At 46.7% G+C, this 8,945-nt stretch overlaps 1 protein-coding gene across 1 annotated transcript; it reads left to right on the plus strand.

Annotated features, from left to right (window-relative positions):
- The first annotated feature begins 599 nt into the window (after positions 1–599).
- On the plus strand, positions 600–3,577 carry LOC119360917 (eukaryotic translation initiation factor 3 subunit A-like). The gene is made up of 3 exons (XM_037626361.1): positions 600–883; positions 1,662–1,772; positions 1,849–3,577. The coding sequence occupies exons 1-3, from the start codon at positions 680–682 to the stop codon at positions 3,373–3,375; spliced, it is 1,842 nt and encodes a 613-aa protein (XP_037482258.1). The 5' UTR covers positions 600–679; the 3' UTR covers positions 3,376–3,577.
- The last annotated feature ends 5,368 nt before the right edge of the window (positions 3,578–8,945 follow it).

The following is an 8,945-nucleotide window of genomic DNA, read 5'->3' on the forward strand; positions in this document are numbered from 1 at the left end:
CTTGAACGTAACTTATGTTGTCTTTTTCCTAAGAAAAACTAAAACTTATAATTATTTAAGGCTGACCTCAACTTTTCTTAACTCCAATTCCCTTCCTAAAAAAATGTCAAACATGACCTGAAATGGAATGCAAGTTGTAAGAATAACTAATGGACAAGGTGCAAACCAGAAGTTAGATGGTTAGGATGACAGTGTCATCGGTGCTTGCATTTTTTTGGATTTATTCCGCACCTTCCGGTGATGTGCGGCAAGGAGACGTTCCCGTCGACTATGAAGGCATCCGTGGCGACTTCGTCAACCTCATGATGATGTGTCGTCTTAGTCTCTCGAAGGTGCTCACAGGTATAGGATGTGTGTGCGTTCATATGGGTGAGTGTTTGTGCGTATGTATGAGTGTACCCGTCTGTAATGTGTTAAAAAAACTAATGGACAAGGTGGAAAATGGAGAATCTTAATATAAATAGCAAAATCACAGTCACTCCTGGATCTAGTACTATACCTGATGAAAATGAATTAAGTTAAAGGAAAAAAGGATCCGTCTGTCTCTCTCCTGTCCCTGTGATGGTCTCCGTCTCCTCACACATGGCATGTGCATGCAGATGCAGAAAGAAATTGCCATCCAAAAACAACAACAGCCAATAACTCCCTGCCACCTTCCAATCTCCGGCTCCATGATCCCATGACCCCCTCCGCCACTCATCATCGCCGGAGCCCCCGTGGCATCCGGGCTCACCTGAGGCGACGCCACAATGCCGCCACGGCGAGGACGCCGCCGCTCGCCGGCGCCACGGCAAGGGCGCTCGCCGCCGGGCTCTGGAGGCTCCGCCACGCCGAGCGGCAGGCGGTCAACCCCGGCCCTCTGCAGCGCGACGCTCATTCTCCCGTGAGTGCCCTCGCTGCCTCCCTCTCTCATCGTTTCGTTGCTGTGATCCTCTCTCTGATTGAGTCGCCCATTTGGGGATTGTTCTCCTTGATTCAAGATTGATTTGATTTGTTACTGGAGTAGATTATTTTGGGGTCGGGTTCTTCCTGATCCTTCCTTACACAATGGTCAAAATTGGGTTGCGCTTTTGACCTCTGATCCCCAAAGATTTCCTTTGACTGCTGATGCCATCTTCTGTTTCTTCTCTTTATGTCTGGTTTCTTTGGCGGCATGTGGTTCGGTACTGATCTGGTTCGATTGTGTATTGTCTTTCTTCCTCGTTTCTACTAGGCTGTAGGCATGTCTGCGAATTCAGGGCCCAATTTTGCTCCTTCTTTTTCCTCCAATTATTCGTTTCAGTTTGATTAGGATCAGAAGCGTTTCAGTTAGAATGATTGTTTTTAAATGATCACCACCCCCCGTACTATTGCTGCTGTCAATCCTCTATTAGTTATACTCCCCCAAAAGAGAACATTATCATAAATCAGGTGCAGGACACAACATATCTAGTCTTGAATGCCATGAAATAAAGAAACATTTCAAATTTATAACCGGGTGGGTGGATTATCAGGGAAATCCAAAAACCAGGCGAATGCGGTAACGTGTTGTCAATCCTGTGATTCTTTCCAACAGCAGCATTTTTCAACCATGGAATCGGTTACTGTATTTCCTCTGAAGCTAGTTAAGGAGATTTCTATATATGGCTCTGATTGCTACTAACAATTAATGCTTGATACAGCGTAGCCCCCGACACCGAAGAAAAGGGAAAGCGAAACTCTGCAATGGCAACAAAACGCGGTGCGGTTTGGGCGTCGGAATCGCATGCAGAAATCATAGCATTTTAGACAAGGTAGGCACTGCATAATTCTGTTTTCTCTTGGCATGCATAAGCTGATTGTTCTAACTTAAGCACATTCATTAATTAGATCGATGCCTGCGCTGTGGACTTACCATATGGTTGTTGGATGGAGAAGGCAACCAAATGGGACCAGCAGCATGTCTGCCTGCACAACATGCTGGCTTCACATGATCCTTGCCGGCTACCACCACATGTTCATCACGCCCGTGCAATGCCGGCTCACGGCCATGCTTCGGCGTTGGCGGTGGCGCTGGAGGCCGAGCTTGACAAGGCCCGTGCTCGGATCAGCGAGCTCGAGGACGAGAAGCGCGTGATGAGGAAGAAGGTGGAGCGGTTCCTGAGGAAGCTCACGGAGGAGAAGGCGTCGTGGAAGAGCAGAATGCGTGACAAGGCTCAGCACGTGATCGCCACGTCAAAAGAGGACGTCGAGACGGAGAGGCGTCACCGGCGGCAGCTGGAGGCGGCCAACGGCAAGCTGGTGAAGGAGCTGGCGGAGGCCAAGGCGTCGGCGAAGCAGGCGGCGCAGAGCTACGAGATGGAGCGCAAGGCGCGGGAGATGATGGAGGACGCGTGCGAGGAGCTGACGAAGGAGGTGGAGGAGGACCAGGCGGAGGTGGAGCTCCTGCGGCGCGAATGCCTGGGCATGCGTGAGGAGATGGAGGAGGAGCGCCGGATGCTGCAGATGGCGGAGGTGTGGCGCGAGGAGAGGGTCCAGATGAAGCTCTCGGACGCCAAGCTCGCGCTGGAGCACAAGTACTCGCAGCTCAACCGGCTGCAGGCCGAGATGGAGTCGTTCCTGCGGAAAGACGGCAAGAGCATCGACGCCAACAACTCCACGTTGCGGGAGGCACGGATGATCAGCGAGGCGGCGAGCTCCGTTCGGCTCCGCGGCGTCAAGGAGCTGAGCCATCGGAACCCTCATGCCCCGGAGGACGTGGATCGGGTGTTCCAGCAGCTTTGCCGGAGAGAAGGGACGGCAAGCGGCGGCAGCCCGGCGTCCAACCTTCACTCCGTCAGCCCGGCGACGGACATCTTCTTGGAAAAGCTCGACGGCTCCGCCGACCTGGAGAACGGCAGTGGCAGTAGCTGGGACACGCCCGACCGTGACCGGCGGCGTGATTCTTGTGCTTCGGCTGGTACCAGCGACCGTTCAGTGGCGCGAGCGAGCAACGCGTCCTTGTTGTCCAATGGCAAAGGAGGCAGCGGGCTCACTGATCAGGTTCACCATCCAAGTCCAAGCAGGGGCGCCACTGGGAAGAACACGGCGTTGATACGGCGGCTCTGGAGGTCGGCGATCAGCGAGAGCAGGAAGAAAACAGCTGGATCTGCAGGGGCGACGCCGACATCGGAACAGAGGTCAACACTGATCACCCCGACATTGCCGGTTGGGGAGCGGTGCAGCTCATCCTACTTGGTGAAACCGCAGCAGCAGCGGCAGAGAAGCCACGAATCCAAAGGATTGGAGCGAGGGCCGCACAAGCACAAGCAGAAGCAAAGCCTGCAGGAGAAGCTTCTGGAGGCTAGGATGGATGATCGCAAGCCCTCGCCCAGCTCTGCTGCCAAGCACAAGACGCAGCTAGCGGCATGCAACTGAGATCGATCCGATACAGATCATTGAAGAGATACTCCTATGTATACATTGCTGTGGCTCGCACGGTCGCACCCGGCACCATATATTTATAGGATAGGATATGCGCATTTGCACATGTTAATACATCAAATACCTGTATATACGTACGCAAAATCCATCTTCTTCGCTTGTGCATTCCAGTCTCCGCCTGTCATATGTACACTAATTAACGGCTTTCATTCAAATTGTGGTTTACATTTCACGACTCGTGTGATCGAGCGCCTCTTTTCCATTCCCGGGCTGTCGCGGCCACCCTCTTCTTTCCAAGTGTATTTTTGAATTTATTTTCCCCTCGGTGTTTATCTGGTTGTCCATTTTGCATTGTTCGAGAGAAAGAGATAGAGCTACAGAGAGAGGCAGAGAGCAGAGGAGAGACGCGACTATCTTGGCGCCTTCTTTTCCATGGTGATTCCACCATCTTTGGTTGTTTTTGCTTGAGGATTGCCGTCCATGGTGTGGCGGTGTCGATTCAGGTCCTGCTCTCAGCCCTCCCTCTTCTGCTCTCGTCGTGTGTTCTTGATAGTTCATCTATAGATATGGTTTCTATGTTGTACTCCCTCCGTTTTTATTTAGTTCGCATATTAGTTTTTGTCAAAGTCAAGCTTTGTAAACTTTGACCAAGTTTATGAACAAAAATGTTAATATATATATAATAACAAATCAATATCATTAGATTTATTGTTGAATGCACTTTTTTTTTGCGAAAAAACTTTCAATCTATTCATCTTCAATCATGGCAGTACAACGAATACCAGAAATAAAAATTACATCCAGATTCGTAGACCACCTAGCGACGACTACGAGCACCGAAGCGAGCCGAAGGCGCGCCGCCGTCATCGCCCCTCCATCACCGGAGCCGGGCACAACTTGTTGTAGTAGACAGTCGGGAAGTCGTTGTGCTAAGGCCCCATAGGACCAGCACCACAAAACAACAACCGCCGCTGATGAAAAATAACGTAGATCGGAAGGATCCAAACCGAAGACACACGAACGTAGACGAACAACGACGAGATTCGAGCAAATCCACCAAAGATAGATCTGTTGGAGACACACCTCCACACGCCCACCAACGATGCTAGACGCACCGTCGGAACGGGGGCTAGACGGGGAGACCTTTATTCCATCTTCAAGGAGCCCCCGCCGTCTCATCTTCTTGAGTAGGACACAAACCCTAACAAGATTAAAAAAAACGACTAAAAACGGAGCCCTCCCGCCGGCCCTTGTCAGGATCCACCGCGCCTCCATGGCCCTAGGGCCACCGGAGACGAGGCGGACCTGCGTCGACACCGGCGAGAGGCACAAACCCTAACTTTCTTTCTTGGAGGAGGAGGAGGAGGTGGAGGAGGAGCCCTGCATCCATATCACCGTATATGCTTGAAAGGGCACACTATCCCATATCCCTTTGTTGAATGCACTTTAACACCATATAAATTTGTTATGGTAAATGTTTATATTGTTTTTTATAAACTTAATCAAACTTTATGATGTTTGACTTTAGTCAACTCTAATATGCAGAGTAAATAAAAGTAAGTTGTTGTTTATAGTCTGGTCTGAAGACCGAGGCTGGTTTTTCTACCGTGCATGCATCCACCGTCCCATTGTAGAACACTATATGCAATGTTTCTCTCACCTAACATTTCATCCCGTGATATGTTCTAGTTTCAACAAGCAACCAAGTCAGATTTTCCCTACAAGTCAGCCCCATCTAAATTTTAATTCATATTTTGTTTGAACAATTCTTTTTATTTCGATACGATCTTAAAAACAAGACTAATATTGAATATATTTTTAATTATTTTTTAAACACTCGGATGTAATATATTTTTATTTTCATATGGACATTACTTTTTTTTAGAGGTTCATCATGTTTCATAGTGCACCATAAAAAATGTATCATGTAAATTTGATTTTTTTGTGACACGAGAATAATAATTTTCCGTTATCTTCTCTCGTGGTTTAGACCATTTCGTACAGGATTAATCATGTCTCAAATATTGAAATTTGTCAAAGCATATTTAGTATTGGGCTTGTTTTGAAGATATAATCAAAAGAAAGATACAGGTTCAAGTATAATATTTTTATGAAATTGATTTTAACATATATACTTGTTTCAAGTTTAGGATTGAAAATAAAATGCATGTTACTAGTGACTGGGAGAGATAACCCAGTCTGTGTGCATGCCGTGTGAGAGGAAAAGAATGAGAGAGAATTCATGATGTGTTGTGGAAAACGGTGGAAAAGTAGGAGCAGCATGGCATAAAGTTCACTAGATCATGGACGGCGCGCGTTGCAGCACCCGTCCTTTTTGTCGATTAAATGATAATAAATTGGATATTGGTTACAGAAAATTATTATAGTTTCACCACCTTTAACATTTAACATCACGTAAGACCAGCAAGTTGTGCACAATTTTAGCAGACATGCAAAATCAGATATTCAGTTTTCTACTGAATTTACAATTGATGCAGCCAATGAAACATACCTCTTAGCAAAGTAAGTATCAAGTAATTCTATTTTCATAGACGTTATCAACTCACACATTGTTATATTTCCTCATTGCTTCACCATGCCTTGCAAAAATAACCAGAGCTGTTCCCAGGAGTAAAAGGCAATGACATGGTGCTATGGTGTAGAAGAGACTAATTTGGTTCTTGGAAAGAACGTTCAGTGTTAACTGCTTGAGAGATTTCTTCACTATCAATTCGTCCGGACAAAACTTTATCCAATGTTATCATGATCCAAAATTTTATTTCACGCCTTCAGAGAGCAGCAACATCAGTAAGCAATTAATTAGAACAGGGTTATTGATATGTCCAGAATATCATACATCTCTGACTTGCCCACCATGAAGACTGTCTTCCTGATCAAGTAGTACTAATTCAAAACCCTCATAAGTAAATGGAAATGGACAAGATGTATATAAGCTTTTATTTCCATCATATGCAGGAAGACGCCCACCTAAACATGATTGCCCATACAGCCTTGCAAATTGTATCATGACAATTGATGTCAGATGAAGTAGGCTTAGGATGTATAAATACCTGTAAGATATAGTACAAACAAATTATAGTTGTGATGATAAAAAATAAAATCATACAATATGATAAATTTTTCATGAAAAACGTCTTACATGATATCGGCAAAGAGTTTCATTATAAGTGAATAGTGTAAAATAGTTTGCCTTCACACTATTGCTTTCACCAGCGGAAACAAATCTCGGGCGCTTAAAGCTTTCGCCGGGAACAATTTTTTGGACTTCAGGAATCCAGTGTGAGACTGTACTTGATGCATCAGAACCTATCCCGCCTTCATGACCACCACTTGGGTGACAGTTTCTATTCTTTCTCGCCATGGCTAGTCTCCAAAGCAAGGCATAAAGTATATGTAGGTAGGTCAAAATAAGGAATTAAGCAGCAAGACATATATTCCAAGGTCAAGAGCAAAGTGTGCCAGGTTAAACTTGAAGAGTGCAATATCTAGTAATAGAGAAATTGCATGAAAATACAATTCACTACAGATATATAACTGCCTGATATAAAAGGGGAGAAGAGAAATTTCATTCTTTTCGGACATCATATCATAACCACTACAGAAACCTCCACCTAAGTTGACTGTATGTTATTTATTTCCGGAAGTGCTAATCTGAGCTCGAGCTTATATGGTCTCTGTATCATCAGCGTCCTTTTGCCTCTGGATCTGCGCATGCACATGTATAGCATCCAGTATATGGAGCTGTATCTGTCCCATTTTCAGACTTTATGGCCCACCCTATGCACCATTTATTAAGGCGTTTCCCGTCACTCTCCATCCATCCCAGACGGTGCACTAACGATGGGCAAAGACGGAATACAATAAGCTAGCTTTGTATCCTGACGACGCTAGCAATACACATTCAGATTTCACAGGAATTTTTGTTCCAACACAAAAGCTCAACCTCATGTAAATGTACAAGCTCATGTAGACATTCAGCTAGCTCAAGTAGACGTACAGGCTCATGCTGAACATTGAGATTATGTACACATTCAGACCAAGGTTTTGGTTTCTCCTGATTTCAATTATGCTCCGGTATGCAATTCACCAACGGTGATCCATGTTGACACAATATGTATCTTTTTGCACACAAAAAAATGTCCCAAACGAGTGTTTGAAGCTTCAGGCCAACTTCTCCACGCTCGCGCACGATGCACTCTGTATGGTTTTTGCACCATCGGACTCTGCATTTGATCCCTACAACTCAAGACGGTGTTTCCCGTCAGTCACCCATGACTAGTAGTTATGAATCGCAACCTCCACGGCTCGGTTCTGGTCAGAGAAACAGAGAAGAAATTTTTTATAAAAAATTCGGGTAGCCCAAATAACTGCAATAGAAAGCAGTTATTGAAACCAAAACCATTGCAACTACCTGCTAGAGCTGTCTTCGGCCCCACCCCTCCCATCAACCGTAAGAATTCTGAGAACATCCACTCAAAACTCTGCACAGTCTCATCACGGACAAGTACCCCAGCCAATATCACACTCTGGAAATGGTTATCCACTCCAACAAACAGCCCAAAAGGCATGTCATACAGGTTAATGTGGTAAGTTATGTCGAAGGTCACAACATCCCCAAAGAAAGTGTACTGCAAACGGCTGCTACCATCCAACTCTTAATTTTCTCTTCGGTGTCAGCTTGCACTCTGTGCATGAGATGTGGATCCTTCGAGCCTAATTCAGCAAATACCTCCATTGTTTCCCTTGCATCATCATCTGCTTGTTTTTTGGTGAACTTACCATACAAATTCCACCGTGAGTCCGTGACCGCTTGGTAAAAAGGAGAGTTATTTACCCAAAACCACCATATTTGGGGCTAGGGTAACAGCTTGATACCAGATTTGAGACATGTCACAAAGAACCACCAGTTCTGAGCCTAATCCGTAACGCGGAGCACTGATGCTGGAATTTGGTCGCGAAAACAGCAAAACTGACAGGTGGGTCCCGCCTGTCGGGCCGACGTGGCAAAGACTAATCCAAGTCAATGTTTGACCCGCTGAGGTGGACAGGAGACCCATGAGTCAGCCACTCATCCTCTTATACTCCTTTTATCTTCTTCTTCCTCCTCTGTTACTCTGCCCTGCGGCGGCTAATTCGGAGCAGAGGCAAGCATGTGGGCGTGTTGGCGGGAGATGGCCTTCGAGAGGAAAGGGGGGAGGCGTGGAAGGGCCCACCGGCGACGGCCGTGCCGGCAGTAAGATGCTACGGTGTCCAGCAGCGTTGACGGCGGCGAGCTAAGCGGTGGCGGAGCTCGGGCTTGCATGAGCGCCGAGTTACAGCTTGCAAGCGAGCGAGCTAAGCAGCTAGATGGCATCACTGGAGCTCCATGGTCTCAGTACAGTGCTCAGGCACAATCAATTCGTGCTCAAACAACGACTGTGGAGAGGCACGACGGCCGGAGCTCTCCGGCATGGCGGAGGAATTAGTTACAGAACGAATTCGATAACGGGAGAAAGGGGTAAAAGGAGAGGAGCTCATGGCGATTCAGATGAGCAGGCCGGCGA

Source organism: Triticum dicoccoides, chromosome 2B, assembly GCF_002162155.2.
Source record: "Triticum dicoccoides isolate Atlit2015 ecotype Zavitan chromosome 2B, WEW_v2.0, whole genome shotgun sequence".
Lineage (NCBI taxonomy): Eukaryota > Viridiplantae > Streptophyta > Magnoliopsida > Poales > Poaceae > Triticum > Triticum dicoccoides.

Excerpts from the sequence above, each read along its gene's own strand:
- LOC119360917 (XM_037626361.1), top strand. The coding sequence starts at position 680 with ATGACCCCCTCCGCCACTCATCATCGCCGGAGCCCCCGTGGCATCCGG. Across the intron at positions 884-1,661 it reads AGCGCGACGCTCATTCTCCC|CGTAGCCCCCGACACCGAAG; the intron begins GTGAGTGCCCTC and ends TGCTTGATACAG. Across the intron at positions 1,773-1,848 it reads ATCATAGCATTTTAGACAAG|ATCGATGCCTGCGCTGTGGA; the intron begins GTAGGCACTGCA and ends TTCATTAATTAG.